The 26,919-nt window shown below is 46.6% G+C and overlaps 1 protein-coding gene across 1 annotated transcript in view; it reads right to left on the reverse strand.

Annotated features, from left to right (window-relative positions):
- Window positions 1-1,002: 1,002 nt before the first annotated feature.
- Window positions 1,003-26,919, reverse strand: part of TCF7L1 (transcription factor 7 like 1) — a 185,499-nt gene continuing 159,582 nt past the window's right edge. Inside the window, exons 4-12 of the mRNA XM_037806554.1 lie at window positions 23,235-23,318; window positions 8,225-8,357; window positions 7,102-7,204; window positions 6,802-6,885; window positions 5,938-6,081; window positions 4,509-4,668; window positions 4,320-4,427; window positions 3,489-3,564; window positions 1,003-2,399 (exon numbers count right to left, since the gene is read on the reverse strand). Coding sequence (XP_037662482.1) covers window positions 1,966-2,399; window positions 3,489-3,564; window positions 4,320-4,427; window positions 4,509-4,668; window positions 5,938-6,081; window positions 6,802-6,885; window positions 7,102-7,204; window positions 8,225-8,357; window positions 23,235-23,318 — 1,326 coding nt within the window. The 3' untranslated portion in view covers window positions 1,003-1,965. The remainder of the gene's footprint in view (window positions 2,400-3,488; window positions 3,565-4,319; window positions 4,428-4,508; window positions 4,669-5,937; window positions 6,082-6,801; window positions 6,886-7,101; window positions 7,205-8,224; window positions 8,358-23,234; window positions 23,319-26,919) is intronic.

The following is a 26,919-nucleotide window of genomic DNA, read 5'->3' on the forward strand; positions in this document are numbered from 1 at the left end:
TATTTCAGTTGTGTGGTTTTTCTCCAGGTAGTGCTCCTTCCTGGGATAGGAATAGAGAAGGCACTTCTTTACTAGCTCACCAATTTTGATTTAAGGGAGTGATAGAAGACAACTGTAGTGGTTTGGGGCTGTACCTACCCCTGAAAAACATGTTCTTAAAGTTAATCCATCTCTGTGGGTGAAAATCCATTGTATCTTTTGATGAGGTTACTGCAGTTAAGTTGTGACCCACCTCATTCAGGATGGGTCTGAATCCTGCTACTTATGAGCAGTCTGAAATTCAGACATAGAAAGCCAGAGAGAGCAGCCAGAAGCTGAACATCAGCGGAACACAGAGATGCCGCCATGTGCCTTGCCATGTGCCAAACCAAGGACCAAGGATCACTGGTAGCCAGCCCCAGAAGCCAAAGTCTTTGGGGAGAAGGCACCACCTTGATAATTCCTTGATTTGGACTTTCTTTTAGCCTCCAGAAACTAAAAAATTCCCATCGGTTAAGACAAATAGTAAGTCTTCTGATCCATGAATATGGGATATCTATTTCTTTAAATCTTTAATTTCTTTCAACAAGGCTACCTATTTTATGATTCCATTTATATGAAATGTCCAGAATAGGCAAATCCATAGAGACAGAAAGCAGATTAATAGTTGCCTAGGGCCAGAAAAGCTGGGAGGTGATTTCTAAAGAGTGTGGGAATGCTCACATCTTGGCAACTGCAAGACGACATGTGTCAGAAACATCAGAATTTCTTCCAGGTGACACAATGATTGAAATCAACTGTAAAATAAAAGACTCTGACTCTCCCACTTCAGATCTCACCTGTCAATACTGACTGGTCCATGTACAGTTGAGTCTGGAAGCTTGGTTCGATTTCTCCAGTTATGCCAGGCATGCTGTATGGCCCTCTTGGTGACCCTCTTTTGCATGTCTGCACAAATGCAGCACAGGGCTTGCTACGAAGCAGGTGGCTTGAGTCCACAAAAGCCCTAAGGAAATGCTCAGAAAAGGTCTTGCAACTGCAATTTTATTTTCTTTTGTGAAAATAAACAACTGGGAGTTTAAATTGTTCCAAAAAACCATAAAAACAAAAAAGAAATACACATAGAAGAAGCACGTGAGGTGATGGGACAAGGGGAAGAGGATCTTTAGAACTTTGGCAGATTGTAGGAGCAGGGACCCAGACGACGAGAGCCAGAGCCGCGAGCCAGGTGCTGCCGTCTGCCCCGCTGGACTGTCAGGAGAAGATCTCAACTGGTAACGGGGTGGAATACGGGCTTCTCCTCCAAGGAAGTGGCAGGCACCTTGAGTCCCTTTAAATGTTGGGGAGAACCGTTTCAGAGGACCTCTTTCCCTACCAAAAATTGGAGGCCAGGAGGTTAGGTCACACTGGGGGAAAGGGGATGCTGGTGAAGATAAATCAGGCAGTGATGTCTTCTCCCATGGCGACAGCCTTACACCGGGCAGAGGACAAAGGAGACAGAGAACACATGATCCTCAGCAAATGATAAGACCTTCGGTTGGTTAGTAGGAGATGACCAGGAAAGGGGTCTAGCTGAGGAGGTCCCAGGTCAAGAGATCATGGCCCCGGCACCCATGCAGACTCAGTGGTGGGGGGGGGAGTTGGGGCAAGTGGGAGATGAAGAGAAGAGGGAGGAGGGCAGAAAAGAAAAGAGGTAGAGAGAAAGCTGTCTTCTGCCCAGGCCCATCCACCATGGCACATACAGGAAGCGTAACATACTACTTTTCCGTTCTCTCTCTTTTTTTTTTGTTTGTTTTGTTTTGTTTTTTAAAAAAGCGTTAAGGTCAGCTACCGGTTACATCTACAAAATGTAAAGTGCTGATGTTACCAGTCACTTTACAGAACAGTCCAGAGGGGTCAAATATTGACCAATAAAGTTTCCTTTTTCTCTTCTGAATCTCTACTACTCGATGAGTCGCTCACAGCCTGCATAGGCCAGGGGGCGGCTTAGTGGGCAGACTTGGTGACCAGAGACAGAGGCTGGGCCTGGAGCACAGGGAGGGCCTGGTGGGCATGGAGCGTGGCTGGGAAGGATGGTGGGGATGTCAGCAGAGCGGTGGGCATGGAGCCGAGGGGCAGGGGCCGGGAGAGGAGGGGAGGCTGGCTGCCCATCTGGCCAGAGGATGTGGCGGCAGCCTTGGCCGACAGGAAGGCAGCCGAGTGGAGGGCCAGCTGGGCCCGGGTCTCTGGCTTGGTGGTGAGGGACAGGGGCTGCGCTTGCTCCGAGTGGGTGGCAGCGGGGGCAGCTGGCGAGGCCAAGGCAGCGGAAGGGGTGGCGGGGGAGTCGAGCGTGCTGCCGTGGGAGGAGGCAGGGCTGTCACAGGGCTTCTCGGGGGGCAGGTACTGAACACATGGCTTCTTGCTCTTGGATGCCACAGCACCTGGGGGGAGATAAAGAAAGAGTAAGCAGCTAGTAGCCCTGGCTGTCCACGAGTACTCCAAAACACAGGAATGCTTAGTGGGAGGGAAGAGAGGACCTGAAATTACTTCCGAGGCTTTTAAGACGAGGAAACTGAGCTCCCAAACGCTTGTGCAGAGTGCAAATTTGGCCAATGCCAAAATTGAATGAAGACTTACGCAGTACCTGATTGCAGGGAAAACAGCTAAGTCTGATACATGATCTTCTTTCTTTCCTAAATCTCATCACTTTGTGGATGGATCTCCACTCAATTTGCTTTAAAATCTCGGGCTTCTGGTGTGATCAGAGATAGGGCACCATCTGCTAAGTGGCAGGTATACAGTGGATTTTGCATCATATATGTGTTTTACTTATGTATAATTCATATGTTAATGTGCATCCATAAATCATATAGATAGAAAAAAAAAAAGGAAGAAGAAAGATAAAAATCACTGGAGACACGTGCTGGGACTTCCTTTAGCTGATCTTTGTAACTAAATGCTTGTCGGCGTGAACACCTCTGTGCTAAGTGAGATTCTGGTGTAAAAAAGACATAATATGTATTTTGGGCACAAAGTGGTCCCTGATCCCAAGCAAACTATTTCTTCTGATGTTCAACCAAAGAAATGCTGGAGGAAAACCCAATGCTGTTGGACTTAATGATAGGTGGTATGTCCGTCTCTTAGCATGTTGCCTTCCTAAGGGAATTTCAAGAATAATTTTAATTGCACTCGATTTTTACTGTGTGCCTTGGTTTTAGAACCTAACACTCGAGCAAGATGCAGCTCAACTGAAATGAAAAATGCATAGGCTTTGAAGTGAGAAAGTCTGGGGTCAACTTCTACCTCTACCACTTAGCAAGCAGACTGGGAAAACGTCTTACCTTCTCTGGGCCTTTAGTTGGTCCTCTCTAAGAAGGGGATACTAATAAACCTGAGTTTCCATGAGGAAAGGAGAAGCCTTGGAAATGGCACCGAATCTATCACGTGGCGTCTACGGGAGACCCAGATATAGCAAATAGGTGCAGCTGGGACGGCAGAAAAGAGAAGGCAGTGGCCTCCTCCAGACTCACCGTCTGCCTCTTGGACTTGTTGCTGAGACTGGGTCTGTGATAGCTGCTTTTCTCTCTTCCTCTTCTTTTTCTTACCCTAAAAAAGAAGCCAGAGGAAGAGGTCACCAGGGGCAGAATTAATACTGGCTTCTTGGGGGGACACCCAGACAAGAAGAGGGAAAGATAGGACTTGGCTCAGAGTACCCCTGCACCCTCAGCCAATTCAGATGACGCTGTCTGCAGGAGCCCCCCGGGGAGGCAGGGTTCAGTATTCTCCCCATGCCTGCTCCGCTTTCCCATACAGTGGCTTCTTCCCATACAACTTGGGCGCCAAGGCCTCATTCTTTCTCTGTTCTTTAGGCTTTGTTCTTCCCTTTCTCCCTAGAACAGTGGTTCTTGAAGGTTCCAGGTCCATCTGAAAACCTGAAGCCATGGACCCTCTTATCAGAGAAAAAAGCAAATAATAACACACATGCAAAAATGTGCCTCGTTTCAGGGAGTTTACAGACGAGCCCCTGGAGGCCCATCCGTTGGTCTCTGAGCCCACATTAGCAACCCTTGGATAGAGAAACTCTTTAACACCAGAGGTGGCATTTGGGTCATGCCATGCCCAGCTTTACGGACTCAAAGTCTGGGCCAGTTCTGACAGGACCAGCACAGTTTAAATCTGTCCTCAAGCCAGCAAGAGCATTTCCTTGTGGACCTCCTGAGACTTAAGATACCTTTCTAATTTCTAGAGAAATATAGCCCTCCCCCCTGGTCTTACATATAATCACTTCCCTTCTCCCCTCCATGTCTTGCAGACGCTGATCCCGGGGCCCAAGTGGCTCCCTGTCTGGAGTGGGCACTTACGTAGTTGTCCCGGGCTGACCAGGTTGGGTAGAGCTGGGAGTGCAGCTGCCGCTCCTTCCGAGCCAGCTCGTAGTACTTGGCCTGCTCCTCTCGAGAGAGGTTGTGCCACTGATGGGGGAGACAGCCGGAGGTGATGAGGAGGACCCTGGCCCCCGGACACCGGCCCCCTCTCCGCGGGCTGGGGCTTACCTTCCTTCCCAGGATCTGGTTGATGGCCGCGCTCTCCTTCAGGGTGCACTCTGCCACCACCTTGGCCCGCATCTCCTTCATGTATAACATGAAGGCGTTGAGAGGCTTCTTCACGTGGGGCTTCTTCTCCTCCTCCTTTTTCATCGCAACCGGTGATTTCCTGAAAGCCACGTGGCTGAGGGTTAGCGCCTCGGCTGTGACCTGCCTCGCCGGTCCCTGCCTCCCACCTCGCCAACTCGGGCGGCCCCATGGCTGCTTTCGGCACCCGAGTGCCTTCCACAGGTAGCTCCAATCTCTGAGTCACCTCAAAGCCATGTTCTGAAAACCCACCCAATACCTTCCCGACAAAGAGCAGAGAAGGTGGTGAGAGCCGGGGTGCACTCTTCCTTGAGCTGGCGTAACTGATGACGGGTGGCAGAGAGGATGTGGGGCTGGGCAGGGCCCCCCAGGTGGAAACGAGAGGGGGTCTCTTCAACCATGAAGGCTGACTCTGGCTTTCCCCGGCTCTGCCAAAGCTCAGCCATGTGACCCAGAGAAAACACTTCGTGCAGTTTGGATGTATTATATTCCCCAAAATGCCATTATCTTTGATGCAATCTTGTAGGGGCCAATGTATTAATGTTGATTGGGTTGGAACCTTTGGATTGGATGTTTCCATGGAGATATGACCCGCCCAACTGGTTGATGACTTTGACTGGACAATTTCCATGGAGGTGTTACCCCACCCATTCAGGGTGGGTCTGAATTAAATCACTGACAAACAGAAGGAACTCAGAGCAACTGAGAGTGACATTTTGAAGAGCAGCTGCAGCTAAGAGAGGACAAAACGTCCCAAGAGCAACATTTTGGAGAACGCCATTTTGAAACGTAACCTGGGAGCAAGGAGATGCCAGCCACATGTCTTCCCAGCTAACAGAGGTTTTCTGGATGCCAATGGCTTTTCTCCAGTGAAGTTACCATTTGTTGATATCTTACCTTGGACACTTTATGGCCTTAAGACTAACTTTGTAACCAAATAAACCCCCTTAATAGAAGCCAATCCATTTCTGGTGTTTTATGAAAAGGCAGCATTAGCAAACCGGAACACACTTTCTCCTGTCTCTCTGGGCTGCACTTTGTGTATTACATGGGGGGTAACAGAAGCGCAAACCATTTTAGGCTCAATTTGCACCTCCGAAACCTGACTCTAACACATACCCTAGTGTGAGAAAAGGTGCACGCTACCCTTGAAAGGAGGGGAACACAGAAGGAACACAGAGGGACCTATTCCTGAGGAGAGACTAGGGCCGAGGGGAGCTGTGGGCTGCTGGCCAAACACGAAGAGAGAAAAATAGCATTTGCTGCTCAGAGACTGGCCATCCTCCCCCACCGCCCACCCCGGCTCGCCACTGCACCCTCCCACCCCCACCCCGGGCTCCCTGTTACTTACGCGCTCACTGCTGGGCTGAGGCTGGGGGCTGCTGGCTCCTGCTTGACGATGGGGGAGACGATGGCAGGGTGGGGGATCCCTGAGGTGGGCAGGCCAGGGTGGGCGGGGGCCACCATGTGAGGGGAGAAGCGGCTGGAAACCAGGCTACATACCAGGTGGAAACAAACGAGAGCAGAGCTTAACTCAGGCTGAGCGCCCGCTCCCCCACAGAAGCCCTGCGTGGCTCTGTGCCCTGTGGGCAGGGGCCTGCAGATACCTCCGCCGGGGCAGACACTGGGGATTGGGAAGGGCTGCTGGGGGTCCTCCGCGGCATCAGGTTTGGAAAAACACCCCACAAGCCTCCCCTTCCCCCAGAAACATGCAAGAAGGTGTGGAGGGGCAGGGGCAGGGCGTGCGATGGGAAATGAAGGCCTTAGGCTGTGGGTTGCGTGTCCGCTGTCATCGGAGGTACCATCTGCAGGCAGAGCCCGCCCCTGAGACAGAAACCCCAGGGACTCTCCCCTCTCCTGACATCATTTCAGGAAAACATCACGCTGCTCCCAGCTCCCTGGCTTCGGTGGGACGTAAGCAAAATGCTTCTGCGACACAGAGCCCAGTGTGTGAGAGGACACGGGGGGATGGCTGGGTGCTAGGGCTTTGGAATTCTCCTCTTAGAGAGACGGGAAAAGAGCGGTCCCGTGGCCTCCGTTACCATCTGGGAACAGGGAGCAGGGGCATGAGAAGGCACCTCCTCAGATACGGGGTGGGAAGGTGGGCCCGTGGATGGTAAACCGGCAAGAGGAAGGCCCCGGAGTGGTCGTCAGCAGCAGGCAGACATTCCCTGCCCTGCCCCCACTTGCTCCCAGCTCCACTCCCAGGACTCACCTGGACACTGAGGCGTTCATGGCGAGGGCAGGGTAAGGGTGCCGGAAGCCCCCGGGCGGAAGGGAGTACATGGGCTGTCCTTGCCTGCAAAGGCCGGGAGCACGGGCATCGGGTCAGCAGCCCGGGAACAATGGGAAAGTTCAGGCCAGGGAAGGAGGGGGCTGGGAAGACAGATGGGCAATAAGGAAGAAGGAAGGCAGAGCCGGAGCCAACAGCCAGGGGCTGGCGCAGGGAGGTCCAGGATCAGAGCTCAGCTTCAGGAAGGGGAGGGCGTGGGAAAGGCTGCGTGAGTTTCCTTACTGTGGGACGAGCCAGCCGAGGGGATGGGGGATTTGTCCGACAGCTCCGGGAGACAGAGGGTAGTATGGTGACAGCTCAGATGGGTGAGGGGGCCGGGGGATTCCTGCTTCCAAAGAGAGACACGTCAGACTCTCCCCTGGCTCCCACCTCAACACCTTAAGATAACCTCAGATTGGAGGTTCCTCCCCCTAGACCCTCCCCCCACCCCCCAGATGGTCTGGAGCTCGGAAGGACCCCCGTCTTTTGTTATCCTAGCCTCTACCATCTCCCCTCAAGAACGTATTCAGGGAAGGCAGGACAAATGCACCTTCTCTCTAGCTACCCAGATCCCACCTCTGTGGGCAGGAGTGACTTCTAGATTCCTGGCAGAGGGGAGTGAGCTGCATGGAAGGGAGGGATGGGAAAGCCTGGACTGACGGACACTCCCGAACCACCCCACAGAGCTGTCAGTCAATGAACTCTCTAGAAAACCTGCCACATTCATGGAGAAATAAACTCTGGATCTCTCCACATATGTCCTTCCTAATATCCATAACTTGCAGTATCCTTTATTTCACCAAAAAGGGGATCCCCAGATACTTGGAGCCATGCAAGAAAAAGGGAATTCTATGAAAAAGACCGGGAACCCTGGGGATGGACCAGCCTGGTGGGAAAGTTAAAAAACAAAACAAAACAAAAACATTCCAGCCTTATTAACATCACAGCCATACTTCTAAGTCTGGCTAGGCTGAGTACTCTATTTGAAAATGGTTTGGTTCAGGGAAGCAGAGACAACAGCTAGGTTAGAGTTCAAAGTCGATGAAAAATTAAAAGCGATTTTTTTTTTGTCTCTTGGCTCATTCTGCTTTCAGAGTGTTCTGAGATTCGAAAGCAAAATAAATTGTGGCAGGGCATCCCCTAGTACCTCCAGGCCCCAGCCAAGGGCCCTTCCCACATCCTCATGATGGAAGGATTTCCTTCCATCCTCACGATGACCTTGTGACGAGGCAAAGATGAACACCCGAAGGGGCTTGAGTCCTTGGGCCAGGTCACGAGACCCTGGAGAGGCGGGGACGGGGTCTGCCTGCTGCACTCTCTGCCCGCTGGAGCCCCCCGTGGGGCTCGTGAGCGGCCAGGGACTCACCTGTCTTTGGATCGATCTCTGGGGAGAGGTGTGCAGGAGGGGAGCCTGGGGAGAAGTGGTCGTTGCTGTAGGTGATCAGGGGGGTCAGCGGATGCATGTGATGTGGGTGCTGCACCACGGGCACTTTGTTAGACTGAAAGACAGAGAGATGATGGCTAGGGACGGCCGCGAGGGGACGGGGGAACAAGTCAGCTGCCATTTGCTGAGTCTGGGAGGTGTCGAGGATCATCCACGCGAGATCCCATCCAGCCCGAGAAGGCAGTGCACCTGCCCCCCAGCACAGCCTATCCAAACCAGCCCACCTCTGCTTGTCCTGTCCGGCTTGGTGCTAAATGCCAAATGGGCTGCCAAATTCTCACCCGTGCTCTGTGTACTCTCAGTGCATTTATAAAGGTCCCGCACAGACCTGACTCCCAGGGGTGTAAATCTCCCTGGCAATGCGGGATATGGCTCCCTGGGATGAGCCTGGACCTGGCATCGTGGGATTGAGAACACCTTCTTGGGCCAAAAGGGGGAAGAGAAATGAAACAAAATAAAGTTTCAGTGGCTGAGAGATTTCAAATAGAGAGGTCACTCTGGGGGTTACTCTTATGCATTATATAGATATCCCTTTTTAGTTTTTAGTGTATTGGAATAGCTAGAAGGAAATACCTGAAACTGTTGGACTGCAACCCAGTAGCCTTGATTCTTGAAGATGTTTGTATAACTATATAACTTACACTGTGTGACTGTGTGTTTGTGAAAACCTTGTGGCTCCCATTCCCTTTATCCAGTGTATGAACAAATGAGTAGCAAAAAGGGAGACAAAAAGTAAATGAATAATAGGGGGGGAATAGGAGTATGAGATGTTTTGGGTGTTCTTTTTTACTTTCATTTTTATTCTTATTCTTATTTTTTGGAGTAATGAAAATGTTCAAAAATTGATTGTGGTGATGAATGCACAACTATGTAATGATATAAACAACTGATTGTACACTTTGGATAATTGTATGATATATGAATATATCTCAATAAAATTGCATTAAAAAAAAAAGTCCCACACAGACTTTCCAAAGACACCAGGGACTGAGCAGCGAGGAGGTGAAGTAGGGGAATGGCCATCCTCAGACCTTGTATAACCAGTTATTGGGTCCAGGCTTAACAGACGTGGCCTGAGAGCCCTGAAAACCCTCTGCCAACCTAGTTACTTACCCCACTTCATTTGACTTAAAACCCCACTATACGTAAGGAACACCATTATTTTATAAAACTAGTAAGAGAGGAAAACACTGGCCTGCTATCGATGCATCCTGATTTCAGAGTCGTTAAAATGGGAAAAATCTGTGCATCCTGCAATTGGCAAACTGTATTAATTCCTTGATTGTTTTAACCTAATTTGACTCAACAATAAAGATCTTTATTATAAAAATAGCTGAAATTTATTGAGCACCTCCAAGCTCAATAGCCAGTCCTTATCGTAACCTGGCAGAGGAGCTATGAGTATCCCCATTTCACAGATAAATAAACTGAGGCTCAGAAAGATGAAGTGACGTAGCCCAGGACACAGAGTTAGTAAGTGGCAAAGCTGAGACTCTTTATGGCTCTGACAAACCAGAGTGTTTTCTCTTGTACTACCTGCCTTGCCAGGAGCCTAATCAAAACATATCTGTCAGAAAAGACAGAGATTACTTTTTTGATTGTAAGGTAACTAAGTTACCAGAGGAGGGGGGGGGATATGATTTGGAGGCAGCCCTAAGGCTGGAAGTCCACACTGCTGTCTTCCCATTGGGGAGTTTCATTTCCTGGATTCCCTTCGTACTGTGCCCTTTTGGTGCTCAAAATGCAAACCTCTACCTGAGCCTTTCCCAGGTAGCTGCATGTGCCTGCAGTCTTGCTCCACTTTCAGCAGGCTGAGCGGAGAGGGGAGGCAGTGTTTTGGAACAAGGCCCCAAACCCAGGCAGCACTCTGCTCCCAGACCTGCAAAGAGGCGGCAGAGAATCTGGACAGTTCCCGAGGAAATTGCTGCATGGCTTGGGTGCTGCGGTGGAAACACCCTTCCCCTCGAACAACTTCCTTTGCCCTCCCCTGGTCGGCTCCTTCCATGCTGCAGGATAAATGCTAAACTTGTTTCCTTCAGACTGTTCACTTACCCGTGTTTGATGTCTCCACACACATGAACATGTGGCACAAATAAAGTATAAAGAATTTATTTTACGAGCAAGATTTCCAGGCACACCCAGTGCAGCTAAGCTACACATTGGGTTTTCCTGGAAATAGTTGAAAGGAAATGTTGAAAGGGTGATTTTTAGTATGATAAGAGCAACAGAAGTGTTACTAAGGTGATAGTAAATGGTAAAAAAATTACACAGATTGATTACAATTCATTAAATTTTCTTTTTTAAGAAAGACTAACTAGAAGCACACCAAAATGTAAACGATGGTTATGCTGTGTGGTAGAATTATGAATATTGTTTTTATCGTTTTCCTTTATTTCCACTTTTACTTTAATTATCATCAACTGTTTTCAAAATGTACTTATGAATAACACAGATTTTAAATATAACTATATTACAAAGCATTTAGGAAACACAATCACACCATCTTAACCAGTAACTATTATCATCTCGGTACCTCTTTCATCCTGACTTCCTGTACATCCATTTTTCACGGGCATTTACATACTTCCTTTCTAGCAGTCTATCCTAAAACACTTAATGGTGTTCTGAAATCCCACATGCCGTGGGCTTTGCCATCTTCAGAAGCTGGTATCCAGCACCAAGTGGGTGGCAGGGTTCAGCCCAAAGCAGGGAAACGTCCGTTACACTTGAAAGTCCAAGAGACTCCCTTAAATGTTCTGAATTATTCTCAGTCCCCATTAGGTGGCATCATTGTCCAGAAAATGGACCGAGAGGAGCCGGCCAGGCTCACAGAAGGAGAAACGAAGGTAAACATTTCTTTGGTCCGTTTGGGAAGATATGGTCTCTGCAAGTGAGGCTATCTCCAGGGGCAGTCCTGGGGAAGGCTCTCTGGGGAGGCTACTGCCCCAGTAAAAGTTCTCTTTTCTCTCCACAGCTGCACCCAGGGGCAAGATGTCAGCGGCACCACCCCAGGCCGAAGGCTCAGAATAGCACACCTCTCAGTGGGTGACCCCAGTGAAAACAACAGGCTCCAACCGAGGCACAGCGACACAGCAGGGTGGCGGCATCCAGATGTACCCAAAGAGCATCTTGGAGCCATCTCAGACCTGAATCCTCTGTCCACTACTCAGAGGCAGCTCTTTCCTAGCTCAGGTGTTTCACAGATAGTTCAGTCTGCTTCCAGAGCTGGTCCAAGCCAAAGCTTTCTTTAACCCCCGCAGCCCCCAAGGAAGCCATGTGTCCTATCTCCCACTCTTCTGGCCTTACTGTCAAGCTCAAAGTCAAGTCTGCTGCACACAGACCCAGCCGTCGCCTCCCCTTCCCTCCAGCTCCTTCTCTTAGCAACTTGTTTGAGGCCCCTCCCAAAGCCCCCTGACCCCAATGGTCCATCCATTGTTCTCTTTTCTTACTGATCCTGATTTCAGAGACCAAAAGGACAGGGGTTTATTTATAGCTCAGGCACAGACGAGCCCTAACGTTTACTGTCATTTACAAAGAAGCCCCAGACTTGCCAACAGCCTGTCCAGGAAAGATATTCACGGAGATTACTTGGATGATAATTACACCTGATGCAATAAATTATCTGTTGTATTTGCACTTGATGGTCTATTTACTGACAGAAGCAACCTTCTCTGTTGGGGGCCAGAACTATTTCCCAGAGACTATACCTAAAAGCAGGATTGGGCGGAAAAGCCCATTCCCAGGGTTCTAAAGCCTCCTGGGAGGGATCAGAGAAGGCATACAGCTGTTCTCACCCTCCCAAGACAAGGACCGCCACTGAAATTGCTCAACGGACAATTGAGGGGCTTGAGCGGGGGTCTCCAAGGAGTTTCTGGCCCCAGCAGCACCTGTCAATGTTTCTTTCATTCTCCTCTCTGGACCGGATGATCAGCCAGGCCAGGGGGGCTCTAAAACCTGTTTGGATCACACAGCCCTGATCAATAAAAAGTGCCAGTTTTGCCGTGTTATTTTTGGCTTGTGTTTTTATTGGTATTTTCAACCCAGCTTTCTTGCAGGAAGCTTTCCAAACTACTTGTACATTTCCTTGAGGATTATTTAAGTTAAAACCAAGTAATCTGTAAACACACCTAGCCGAGCTAAGAAAACTGCAGGATGCTGCAAACCAACACAAAAGTGAAGTCACTGCTATTGATCTCCCCACAATGAGAGGGTTCCCAATTTCCCCCCAGTATACCTTACGGTCAAGATAGATCTTTTCCTAATTTTAGATTAAAACATATAAATGACAGTTTTCTCCCCGCTACCTTAATGGAACACGCCGTGCCTGCACCCATTCTGGAGACAACCAATCAGATTCACTGCTCAAGTTTTTTGGACAGAAAACTCTTTTCTTTTGCAGGCATCCCATTCTAGGTCCAGGTAACTCTTCCTAAACAGATTCCCTATATGCCCTTTCTCGAGCCCCATACATTGGCATACCACCTAGCAGCTATCCCCTCCACCTAACGACAACCACCAAGGCATTGTGAGGCAAATACTTTTATTTTCCTCCCATGCCACAGTTTCCGGAGCTTTTCTTTCTGCCCACCTATCTCTAAATTATCACCAAGTTTCTCTTAAAATCAGCAAAATATTCCAGAGGGAGCTGGCTAGTGCAGAAAATAAGGTGGAAGGACTTATATACAATGGTAGAAAGGGTAAATAGGGACTTAATTGAAGTTGGAAATAGAAACAAATCTTTCTGTGTGTGCACACACACACCCCTCCCTCTAACAAACAATATTTGAAAGACAAAATGTAAGCCCGTGGCTGATTCTGGCATCCTATCCTATCAGGGAGAGGAAATTTAAGCATATGCCTCTGTGCTGGTTTGTATATATTATGTCCCCAAGAAAAAGCCATATTCTATAATGCAATCTTGTAGGGGCACACGTATTAGTGTTGATTAGGTTGGAATCTTTGGATTAGGTTGTTTCCATGGAAATGTGACCCACCCAACTGTGGGTAATACCTTTGATTAGACCATTTCAATGGAGGTGTGGCCCCGCCCATTCAGCGTGGGCCTTGATTAGTTCACTGGAGTCTCATAAAGGGGTTGGCAAACAGAAGGACCTCAGAGCTGCAGCTTAGAGAGACATTTTGAAGACAGTCGTTGAAAGCTGACACTGACATTTTGGAGAACACCATTTTGAAACGCAACCTGGGAGCAAGCAGATGTCAGCCACGTGCCTTCCCAGCTAACAGAGGTTTTCCGGATGCCAGTGGCCTTTCTCCAGTGAAGGTACCCGGTTGTCGATGCCTTACCTTGGACACGTTATGGCCTTAAGACTGTAACTTTGTAACCAAATAAACCCCCTTTATAAAAGGGATTCTTTTATAAGAATCCCTTAGAAAAGGGATTATATAAGGGATTTCTGGGATTTTGCATTTAGGTAGCATTAGCAAACCGGAACAGCCTCCTAAACAGAATTTTCCTCTATGGAGACAAATGGAAATTTTCTCTATGGCGAGCACTGAGGTGGGCAGCTGAAGCGTAGATGCTAGCATAGCACAGACAGAAAGATCTGGGTCTCCGATGCCATCTCTGAGCTGCTGGATTAACTGGCCCTGCAGAAAATGTGGATCCCGACAACATGAATGACAAATATTTATTTGGTAACTACTATGTGTTTGGGGCTATTCTAGGTCTTGTGGCTGCAGGAGGGAATAAAAGAGACAAAAATACCTGCCCTCACAGTACTTTCATTCTAGCTGGGGAGACAATCAACAAGATAAGTACATAAAATATATACTAGATAGTGAGAAAGTTAAGGAGAAAAAATTACTCAGGGAAGGCAGATAAGAAATGAAGGGGGGTGGGTTGTAAGTTAGATATGATGACCGGGGAAGGTCTCGAATGAGAAAACGTCTTTTGAATGGAGACCTGGAGAATGTGAGGAGCTGGACATGTAGATGGGGGGTGGGGGGCATTCGAGGCATCTGTGGCATTCTTGGCTCACTGGAGAAACCACCAGTGGGCTGGAGCAGAGAGAAAGAATGAGGAGATGAGAGCGTATAGTAATATATCAACAAATGCTTTCCTAATAAGCAGCAGGTGGTGTGCTAGACGTTATGAAAGATATAAAGATAAGTCATGAATCTCTGTCCTCAAAGAGATTTTAAAGGGTAACAGGACACAGAAAATGTTCAGGGAATTGGAATGTGCTTTCCGGACCTCCTTCTAAGCAGTGGCAGAGTTTTGAGGCCTTTGCAAGTTGGACCGGACATAAAATTCTTGGGACAAACCTTTCCTTGTCCAAACTCTCCATTTCCACTGCTTGCTGGCATTAAGGATTGCAAAAGAGAAATCTTTACATTCCCTTTATTTTTATTTCTTCGGCACTAGGCTTTTATTCTCTGTATAGATGTTTACATGAAAAAATCTTTTTAACTCCTTGTAATTCCAACTGTTGCCAGGATGTGTGTCTGTGAATGTCAATTTTCATTTATTTTTTTGTGGAATTCAGATGCGCTCTTTCAATTTAAAAATCCAAGTTTTGGTTCTAAAACTCGGTTTAGCCTTCTCCTCTCATTGTCTTTTTTCCTTTTTATTTGCTTTGGTCTGGTTTTTCCATTTTTCTCCCCTGTTTCTATCATCATCTTTGTCATCAGTGTTACCCATGGCACAAACTTGACTTACTGCATTGTCAATTCTGCTTTATATGAAGATGAATGATCTGGGAGAGATGAGGAAACAGCTCAGAGAGGCTTAACCTCAAAAGCAGAAACTGACAGAAGGAAAGACAGAAGTAGAGAGTCGCTGTATTAGTTAGGGTTCTCTAGTTAACACATGAACCCAACCATCATAGTCACCCATGTGGGCTAGCCCTAGTGGGTGAAAGTTTGACAAGAAACATGACATTTATGTAGTTTCAAAGTCTCTCCCTGTGAAGCACTTACTAATTACAAAGGGAAAACCAGGCACCCTACAGTGGAGGGACACTCAGACCCCACTTAACTGAGTGAACCCAGCTCATGTTCCATTGCTGGAACAAATGGACACCACAGGCCTCCAGAGGGGACGAGCCGAGGAGAAAACCTCAGTTCAGTGGGATTCTTGCCAAAAACGCACAACCTCAGACACTCCCAAAGAAGGGACATTCTACCAGTACTTGGCCTTCTCAAGTAGACACATTCTCCAAAAGCACCAGGGTCAAGAAAGCCAAAGAAAGGCTGAGGGACTCTGTCAGATTAAAGGATACTAAAGAGACATGACAACTAAATGCAATGCAGGATCTTGGAATGAAACCTGGACCAGGACAAAAAAAAAACACATATAAAGGAAATATTATTAGAATGCTTGAATTCAAATTCAAAATTTGAATATAGATTGTGGTTGAGATAATAGTATGAATTGTATGATAATATGAAATGTCTGTTCTTAGGAAATACATCAAAAGTAAGGGAAAAGGGCATAATGTCTCCAACTTACTCTCAAATTGTTCAGGAAAAACAAGAGAGAGAGAAAGAGACAGAAAAGGTGAAAGAAAGAAGTGTCAAGCACAGGGACCAAAACTGGTAAAACCGGATAAAGGGGACATGGGAGCTCCTTGTCTTAGTCTTGCAACCTTTCTGTAAGTTCAAGATTAAACCCAGATAAAGTGACTGTTGTGTAATGAGAATTGCAATCGGTGTTGGAGGAAGTTCAGAGCCGAGTTATAAGTTTTGGAGTTATCTTGTCGATATCGGGTGCTGGTGATAAGATGGGAGAAGCTACATACAACTTAAAAAGGGAAACCCCAATCAATGTTTCTAGCTGAGAACTGGCGAGCAAAGCGAAGCCGGGCTTCTCGGCTCAAAGCTGGGGCAGCAAGACAGCCGCTCTTCAGAAGACGGGCTTCCGGGCACCGGCGTGGCAACGTCTCATTTCACACGAAGCTCTCCAACTTGCTTCTGAAAGTGACCCGATGATCAACCCTAAAAGGACGTTTACCATTTTCAGTGCAGATATTGCCCAGTGGTCCTCAAAGTGGGAATGCAAGACCCGGAACATCAGGATCCAACAAATGCAGATTCTCAGGCCCCACCCAGGTCTCCGGATAGGGACTCTGGGAGCGGGTGCTCTGCAATCTGCATTTTAGGGTGCCCGCTAGGGCAATCTGATGGCTGCTGAAGTTTGAGAACCACTCTTCTAGAAATGGGTCTCACTTTGGATCATACTGAAAGCTGCTGAAATTCCCAGTGCCCGGGGCGCACCCAAATGACATCAGGCACACTGGGTGGGGACGCTGCAGTCTTGGTGCCATCAAGCCCCGTGGGTGATGCTGGCACCTGCTCAAGCGGGAGAACCACCACCCAAAGAATGCTGAGGAGGAAGCTGCCAGGGTCTAAATGACCTCGGAGGGTCCTTCTAACCTCTGAAAAGATGATAACCAAGACACATTCCGAACTTGATCCTGCCAAGGATGCTGCCATACAACAAAACTAACCGGATGAGATGAGATTGTTCACACAGGCAAGGATAATTTACCCATTTGGAGACTGGGTTCAGCAAAGGATTTTAAATGCTAACTGTGCCAATTTGGATGTCTTATGTCCCCCAAACGCCATGTTCTTTGATGCAATCTTGTGGAGCAGACATACTTAGTCTTGATTAGGTTGGAACCTTTTGATTGGGTTGTTTCCATGGAGATGTGGCCCACCCAACTGTAGGTGATAACACTGACTGGATTATTTCCATGGAGGTGTGGCCCCACCCATTCAGAGGGGGTCTTAATGAAATCACTGGAGCCCTGTAAGAGCTCAGACAGAAGGAGCTCGGTGCTGCAGCTGAGAGAGACATTTTGGAGATGACTGTTGAAAGCAGACTTTTGCTAGCCCAGAGTTTGCTTGGGAGAAACTAAGAGAACACCCCCAGATGCCTAGAGAGAAACATCCTGGGAGAAAGCCATTTTGAAAGCAGAACCCTGGAGTAACTGGACGCCAGACACGTGCCTTCCGAGCTAACAGAAGTTTTCCAGATGTCATTGGCCATCCTTCAGCGAAGGTATCCTATTGTTGATGCCTTTGGTTGGACACTTTTATGGCCTTAGGACTATAACTCTGTAACCAAATAAACCCCCTTTATAAAAGTCAATCCGTTTCTGGGATTTTGTATAACAGCAGCATTAGCAAACCGGAACACTAACGAAGATCAGCAGGTCAGGATGCAGCCACGTGTGATAAGTTTTATTCTTTATTTGTCATTCGTCTCTTCCTCCCTTGTCCTACTGGTATTAGGTTTGTCCTTAGGACTTGCTTTGGCCAATGGAATATTAGTAGACATGAAGTGAACGGAAGTTTTAAATGCCTCTGCCCTATACCATCAGAAGGGCATACAATGATGTATTACTTAGGGTTCTCTTGGGAAAGAGAATCAACATATCTATAAATATAAGACTTACAGAAGCATCTCACGCAACTGTGAGTATGCAAGAGTCCAAATTCTGCAGGGCAGGCAGCAAACTGGCAACTCCAATGAAGATGTTCAATGAACCCCTCAGGCAGTGAACTGCCAACTTTGATGAACGTGTTCGACGAACTCCTCAGGAAACACTTCGCTGGTCAGCCGAAGAACTGAAGGTCCTCTATCTGTCTCACTTAAAAGTCTTCAACTGATTGGATTAAATCCAGCCGATCGCATTCTCTCATTGTGGAAGACGCGCCCTTCGTTGACATAATCAGTCACAGCTGCAGCCAACTGACTGATATTTAATAAACCAGCCTTCTGGTTTACCAAGCAACCACAAATGTCCTTGCAGTAATGGTTAGGCAAGTACTTGCGTGACCAGAAACCTGGACACCATCACCTGGCCAAGCTGACACATTAACCTAACCGTCACAACTGAGCAGCCACTGGTCCTAAAACTGGTGGTGGTGGTGGGGCATGTGAAGGTGAACTGAACCTAATCCTCAACTCGAAAGCAAGCCTCTCCAGCTGAACTGATGTATGGGGGAAGATAAGAAATGTTTTTTGTTCTAAGTCCCTGAATATTGTTATGCAGCATTATCAAAGAAATAGCTGACTCAACACATAAGGTAGTTGTGATGGTTTGAAGCTGTATGTACCCCAGAAAAGATCATGTTCTTAAAGCTAATCCATTCCTGTGGGTGTGGACCCACTGGGGGTGGGACTTTTTGCTGAGATTATTTCAGTTGAGGTGTAACCCAGGTGGTTGTTAAATCGTTTTACTGGAGTCCTTTAAGAGAAGCTGAGAGAGAAGGATTCATTTAGAAGCTAAGAGAGATAGAAACTAAAAAAGAGAAACACAGAAGCTCAGAAGGAAAACCACAGATGGAGCAACCAGAAGCCGAAAGCAATGAAACCTGATAGAAAACAGCCTTTCTTCAGGAAGAAGGTATTGTCCTGTTAATGCCTTGATTTGTACATTTTCATGGTCTCGGAACTATAAACTTTTAAGCTAATAAATCTCCACTGTTAAAAACTGGTCCATTTCTGGTATATTAAATTTTGCTGAAACAAATTAGTATATAAAATATTTTTCGAGAAATATAGAAAAGTATAAAGAACTTGCCAAGTAGGATTAATTTCATAATTTTATTTTATTTTTTTCTCAAATAAACATCACAGAGCATTTAAATCACCTTAAATCACCCTACCATCCTACGTTCCCACTTCCCAGAGGTAGCCACTGTTTAAATTTTTCCAGTCCTTTTTTTTTTTAAAATACTGTACAGATATGTAAAGTAAAATTAAAAGAGACTGACAATACCAAATGTTGGCAGGGATATGAAGCAACTGGAACTTTTATATACTCCTGCCTGGTGGGAATGTAAAATCTTCAACCACTTTGGAAAACAGTTTGGCAGCTGCTTATAAAATAATCCCACTCTGAGGTATTTACCCAAGAGAAATGAAAACTTATGTTCACCCCAAAACCCTTATGTGAATATTTATAGCAGCTTTTAATAATTGTCCAAAACTGGAAACAACCCAAACAGGCTTCAAGTGGTGAGTGAATAAACAAACTGTAGCACATCCATATAACGGAATATTACACTTGGCAATAAAAAGCAACAAGCTATCGAGACGGGTAATACATGGATGGCTTTCAAAGACATTTTGCTAAGTGAAACAAGCCAGACTCAAAAGGTTACAAACTGCATGATTTCATTCATATGACATTCTAGAAAAGGCAGAACCATAGGGACAGAAAACAGATCAGTGGTTGTGTCAGGGCTTCGGGGTGTAGGGAGGGGTGGACTAAAAAAGGACACAGGAATTTTGTGGGGAGATGAACTGTTCTGTATCTTGATTGTGGTGAAAACGTGACAGTGTGTTTGTCAAAACTCAGAATTATACACTTGGGTGAATTTTCCTGCTGTAAATTATACCTTAATAAAAAAAAGTGTACATTCACACAGAGATACATGTACAAGGAAGTTCAATTCAGCACAAAAACTGGAAACCATCTACATCCATCAATTTAAAAACGTTTAAATAAAAGGCAATTAGGAACAGAAAGAGGGCAGCATTTCAAAGCTGGTAGAAGTTTGTGCCTTTGCATAGATTTGTTCTCTAGGCCTTAATCCACCCCTAATCCTTATATTCTGCACTCTCTCCATCTTTGGATTCTGGATGTGTAGCCTAATGCTTGAAATTAATATTTAAAAAAAAAAAAAAGTGAAAACTTGACCACCCTCCAAAAGACAGGATTAAAGCAAAATAAATTTTTTGGAGAACTGCAACCATTTCCAAGTGACCTGGCTTAATGAATCCTCTCCTGGGCCTTTGGTTATACCTGCCTGGGATTCCAAATGGCATTTATTAAGCATCTTCCTGGACAAGGACTTTGGTCACCCTATAGAAAGCAAGTTACAGATGCATGCACACACACAGAGAAGAGACTGAAATTCTGTCTAACAAAATGTTTGTAGGATGTGGAAGCAGGTTTTTTTTCCCATGCTTTTAAGCATTTTCCAAGTTTGACACAGTGCATGTGTAACTTCTATGGTTTCAAAGAAGCAATTTTCTTCTTAATAATAAAAAGAAAGTCCTGAACAGGAGAAGAGATTGTAGCTGGGGGTAGGGAGGGGTTGGAAGGGGTGGTGATGGTGGTGGTAGTGGTGGTGGTGGTGGTGACGGTGGTGGTGGTGCTGGTGGTGGTGTCGATGATTGATGGTGATGGTGGTGATGGTGATGGTAGCGGTAGTGATGGAAACGGTGGCAGCGGTGGTGGTGATGGTGATGGTGATGGCGGTGGTGGTGGTGGTGGTGATGGCGGTGATGGTGATGCTGGTGGTAATGGTAACAGTGGTGATGGTGGTGGTGGTGGTGATGGCAGTGATGGTGATGCTGGTGGTAATGGTAAGAGTGGTGATGGTGTTGGTGGTGGTGATGGTAACAGTGGTGATGGTGGTGGGGGTGGTAATGATGGCAGCGGTGGTGGTGGTGATGGCGGTGGTGGTGGTGATGGCGGTGCTGGTGGTGCTGGTGGTAATGGTAACAGTGGTGATGGTGGTGGTGATGGTGATGGTGATGGTGGTGGTAATGGTGGTAGTGGTGGTGATGGTAAACTAACATTTTTCAAGGGTTTGCTCTGTGTTAGCCACTATTCTAAGCTTATTACACACCCTGGCTCCATTTTATTCACAACTCTATGGGGCCAGTCCTTTCCTAATTCTAATTTTTACAGACAAGTAAATTGAGGCAAAGACAGAAGAGGTAATTTGCCTGAAGCTGCACAAATCTAAAGAGGTGGAGCTGGGATTCAAACACACTGCAGTACATAGCCAACAACACATATATCCTCCTCCCCAGCTATCTTAGGTTTTGCTCCTGGAATGCATGTGTGTCTCAGAAATTGGAATAAGATGTTCTGACTCTAAAATTGAAAATGTTCTTCTCCTGCTTTTTAGAATTTTAAGTTAATTTTAAGTTTTTTGCCCATAAATGTTCCTTAAGCTTTTGATGCCTGTTTCTGGTTTTCTATATTAGAATATAGAGTACGACAATACACAGTTTACTACAAAATTACCCATCTTGCTATCTACCATGTAATCATCGGCAGTTCATGCTTCTCTGCTCTCAGACAAAATAAGGAGCCCCTGCTCCACCACGAGGCTGAATTATCGTTTCCTAAGCACACATTTGCAATGGTTGGGTGCTTGTTTGGCATTTGGAGCTATGACTATAGAACCCAGTGGAGGGTTTAGGGATTTCATATATGTTTATGTTACTTACACAAATATTAGTAATGATGACTGGCAGCCTTATTTGGGGAAACGAGTCTAGAAAGAAAATGGAAGCTCAGAGAAGACAAAGAACTGTGGAGAAATATGTTACCACAGTATCAAGGAGGTAATTAACAGAGAGTTCCAGGAAGCAGAAGGTAGTAAATACTGTTAGATGTCACCTGTGTTGAGAAAAGGTAGACAAGATGATTAGCCTTCGTTTCTGGATGGCAGTTGGACAGCTGAGGCAGGCTGCAACAGGCTGGGAGAATAAATGATGCGGCAATGGGAGGTGGTAGATACTGCCCTTGTGTGAGCAGTCAGGTAGTAACCATTAGAAGGGAAAAAGGATAATACCCCCAGGAGAACAGGTTTTTCATTTTAATCATTCACAGATGGAAGGGTGGGAAACTCATCCTACGTGTGTTAGTTTCAAGGAGATGGAGATTCCAGATGATAAGCAGAAACAGCTGATGTAGAGAGAAGGTAGGACCGAGGTGGCTCTCTGGGATCGGCGGGAGGCAGGCAGAGAGTGGAAGCAGGGAACCAGATGGCTGTGCTGGGAGAGTGGACAAGCCCGCCTCCTACTGGCTGGATGTGGGATGGCACCATCCCCACCCACTTCTGATGGACGTACACCACTAGAGGGCACCTGGACCTTGTGCTGGGCCTTCTAGAAGGGGAGTTGGAAGGCCAGAGTCACCACACTGGCTGGGGACAGCTGCTCTTGACCTGTCAACCAGCCACAGAACCTACTTCCAGATGTGCGCACCTCTCAGGGGCAGCCTGGACAGGACAGCGGGTGCTGCCGAGTCCTGCAGCCCCTCCTAGGGAACTGGGTGAAACAACGATCCCTGTCCGTGAGAACCACACGTGACGTCCCTTTGTAGACTACCCAGGGCTCGGCCAATATCTAGCACTGGTGGCAAGAACCAAGCCCAGGTCTCTTTGTGAACCAGATAGCCCAGGTCAGATTCAGGTTGTTGCCAGCTGCACCCCGCATGGTCTGGGACTTGCTGTACAGTGGAAGAGACCCCGTTAGCTTGTGGGAGGCTCTCAAAGCAACGGTTGCCCCAAACCTCTTAAGAAAAACCCAGAAAGTCACGTTCTAGGGACATCCGCTTTTGATGTCAGCCCTCTGCACGTTCCAAGGAGGCAAGGAGACACCCTGCTCCTGCCTGTCAGTGCCCCCACCATCCAGACCTTCCCTTGGGGCGCGGTGTTACCATGGGGCTTGGTTGCACAGTCTCAGCTGCCCTGGGAGCTTTTTGCTTGCATGCGATTTGAATTAATTTTTTTGCCACATCATCTTGTACAGAAGAGGCTCTTCCACTGTTGCCTCACAGCTATGAGGCACGGAAGGAGGCAATGCTAAAAGAGCTCCAACACGAGAGGAGAAAACCCTTGCCCATCTCAACTGGGCGGGATTCATTGGGCAGCAGGGAAGATTTGGGTCAGAATTCAGTGTCTCTCCTGGATTTGGAGAAGGAAGGAGGAGAAGATGGGAGGTGACAACAATCAACAGATATTGAAGGTGTGGACACTGGATATGTGTGTGTTGAGGTTAAGGAGCTGGGAAGTATACAGATAAGTGTCGAGCCTTCTTACCTGCTCACCGTGGGAGAGAACATTCTCAGGCCCCATGAGCTTTGGGGAAGCTGGAGGGAGACAGTGACGTGGGACGAGGCGAGTTCAGAGCTTTAAGGTGAAACGGACTTACCAAGTGAGCTGGGGACGGCGACCTCGTGTCCTTCACTGTGGCACTGGACGGGACGTCAAGGAGGGGCCATTTCATCTGCAGGTACTACACAGGGAGAGAACACACAAAGCAGCTGGTGAGAGGAGGTCACACGCGTGCCCGAAGAAGGGGAAAGAGGCGCACTGCAGTGGGGCTACTGGTCATTCAAAAGGGCCCGCCATTTTAACTCCACGATCTCTGTCCTGGTATCAACTTCCACATGATTACAACAGGGCAGAGCATGCATTTAGAACCACTGCGAACACCACCATCCCCCTCCACCATTTTGGGGGGGCCAAAGGACAACCAAGCCAATCTTCAAATGGGGAGGAGAACTGATGCATTCCAACACAATTGAGCGAAGCAGTCAAAGAACCTAGCTGCAGGACTCAAATTATCCCTACCCACACAAGGGGCAAGCACGGGGTCATGGAACAAAGGCTCCCAGGTGGCTCTCCCACCCAATTCATTTCCACCTCTTAGAGCCTCAAGCACAGCTCTAAGAAACAGGCTCTCCAGAAGCATCTGATAAATGAATGATTGCATAAAAACCATCTGCCTGACACGCACAGGGTCACGGGCAACATCTAACCACACTCTAGGATGCTGAGCTTATTTCGTTGTAGTGTTTCTCAGTCTTGCAAAGATGATCTAGGACCCCACCCTCTCCCATGTGTCCTTGCAAAAAACCCCAAGCCACCCCAAAGAGTAAATCACCAACCCAAACACACGCACACTCTTTCTTCAAATCAAAGCTTCACCTCAGTCCCACCAGCAGTATTTGGCAAGAGCCTGGGAGGGAGTGGAGAGGCAGGGAATGGGGGGCACTGGCAAGAGCCGGTCTGGACTGTGGGGTCCAGCATTCAGGGGTTCGGAGTCTCACTCTGCCCATGTGACCCTGGACACGTGACTTCACCCTGCGCCTTAGTTTCTTCATCAGTAAGGCAAGGCTATGACCACTAACTTTACAGGTTGTGAGAAGAAGTAGGGATTTCCCACGTGGGAAACACTTGATAAATGACAGCCATTATTTTCAAAAACAAATCATCAGTCTTTGCCAGGAGCAAAAGCACATGTTGTCTTAGGGGCAGCACTGACACAGTGCTGCTGGGTAGCAGACCAGCTACGTAGCTGCCTGCAGAATTCCTTTTTTTTTTTAAATAGACTTTAATTTTTGGAGCAGTTGTAGGTTTATAGAAAAATTATAAATAAAGTATACATCCCATATTACACCTCCCCACACACTCAGTTTTCTCTATTAACATTTTGTCCTAGTGTGTTTCATTTGTTACAACTGATGAACCAATATAATTATATTCTTAACTAAAATCCATAGTTTACATTAGGGTTCACTCTTCGTGCAGTGTAGTTTATACTTCTATGGTTGTTGTTTTTTTTAAGTTTATTGTGGTAATATATATACAACATAAAGTTTCTCATTTTAAGCACTTTCAAGTATACAATTCAGTTGTGTTAATTACATTCACAATGTTGTGTTACCATCACCATCATCCATTACCAAAAGTTTTCCATCACCCCAAACAGAAACTCTACTAATTAAGCAATAACTCCCCTTTTCCCACCCCTTCTTAACTCTGGTACCCTTTAATCTACTTTCTTTCCCTATAAATTTGATATTCTAGTTATTTCATATAAGTGAGATCCTGCAATATTTGTCCTTCAGTATCTGGCTTATTTCATGCAACATGATGTCTTCAAACTTCTTTTATCCTGTAGCATGTATTGGAACTTTATTCCTTTTGATGACTGAATAATATTCCATTGTATGTATGTACTACATTTTGTTGCTCCATTCATCTGTTGACACTTGAGTTGCTTCCACCTTTTGGCTATTGTGAATTATGCTGCAATGAAAACAGGTATACAAAATAGGTCTGGGTTCTGGCTTTCAAATTTTGAGGGTCTATACCCAGAAGTGGATTGCCAGTCATACGGTAGTTCTATGTTTAACTTTCTGAGGAACTGCCAAAACTGTTTATCACAGTGGCTGCACCATTTTATATTCCCACCAACAATTCACAAGTGTTCCTATTTCTCTACATCCTTGCCAACATTTGTTTTTTCTGTTCTTATAATAATAGCCATTCTAGTGGGTGTGAAGTGGTGTGTTGAGGTTTTTATTTGCATTTCCCTAGTGGCTAATGATGTTGAGCAAATTTTCATGTGCTTATTGGATATCTATATATCTTCCTGAAGAAATAGCTATTCATGTCCTCTGTCCATTTTAAAATCGATTTTTTCTGTCCTTTTGTTTAGTTGTAGCAGTTCTTTCTATATTTTAGATATTAAACTCTTATCAAATATATGGTTTCCAAATATATTCTCCCATTTTGTAGGTTGTCTTTTAACTTTCTTGATAACGTCCTTTGATGCATGAAAGTTTTAAATTTTGTTAAGGTCCAAATTATCTTTTTGTTGTTGTTGAGTTTTTGGTATAAAGTCTAAGTCTTGCAGAATTCCTGAGGCTACTTTTAAGAATTAAAGCTCTTGTAGGAAGTGGCAGCTCCAGGAAGACTTTCACAGAGAGACAGAATAAAGTCTGTGAATCAATCCTTGCTCTGGTGGTTCAGTTGCAGGAAAATACCATGGTGTGCACAGGGATAGGGAAGTAGGATGCACAGGATCCCAGAAGGCCCCACAGCCCCTTCATCAACCACAAGCCTTGGCAGAGGGGGCACAGCCTAGGCTTTCAAAATGGAGTCCACACAGGAATGACAATCCAAGGGCATATTCCCCAAGTGCCAAGTGGTACAGAAAGCAAGAGGGGTGGGTTAAGGAGGCTGTGTGAGGCAGGAATGAAGGGGGTGGGGGGCTATGAATAAGTCTTTTCATTCTGGGATATCTGGCACCCTCTATTCCCCCTCCCCCTGTATCGAGTCTCACCTCCACCCCTGTCCTGTGCTGACCCTATTTTATCCCCCCTTTCCACCCCTACCCATCTCTTTCCCCACCCAGAGCACAGACTTCCTAGATGAACTAACTTACATGCTTTGGGCAAGTTAAAAGCACTGGACTGACATTGGTAGTAGTCAAAACTCATATCCTCAATGAGTAAGAGTATTTGCATTACATTTGCAGTTTTCAAAGCATTTTCACCCACAGAACCCAGTTTCATCTTTGCAACAGTCCTCCAAAGTAGGGCTCCTATCTCAAATTTCCAGATGACTAAATGGAGGCAACTATGGGCTGACTTGTCCAACTTTGTGCATGAGAGCTGGAGCTGGAGCCTGGGTCTCTTCATTTCAAATCCCACAGTTGTCACTATACCATGTGTCTTAGTTTCCAGGCTGCTATGACAAATACCACACAACAGGTTTTGGTTTAAACAACAGGAATTTATTGGCTCATGGTTTCAGAGGCTGGAAGCGTGGTTATTCCCACTGGTGGTAGTGTCCTGGCTGGATGGCAAGCCTTGGGTTCCTTGGCTTTCCTATCACATGGTGAAGTCCTCTCCTCTCTCTTCTGGGTTTCTGCTGATTTCCAGTTTCTCCCCATGGCTTTCTTTTTATAAGTCCTTTAGCAATAGGATTAAGACCCATTCTGATTCACATGACCACCCCTTAACTAAGATCATCTTCAAAAGGTCCTATCTACAATGAATCCACACCCATGGGAATGGGATTAAGATTAGGAACATATTTTTTCT

The sequence above is a fragment of the Choloepus didactylus genome, chromosome 17 (assembly GCF_015220235.1).
Source record: "Choloepus didactylus isolate mChoDid1 chromosome 17, mChoDid1.pri, whole genome shotgun sequence".
Lineage (NCBI taxonomy): Eukaryota > Metazoa > Chordata > Mammalia > Pilosa > Megalonychidae > Choloepus > Choloepus didactylus.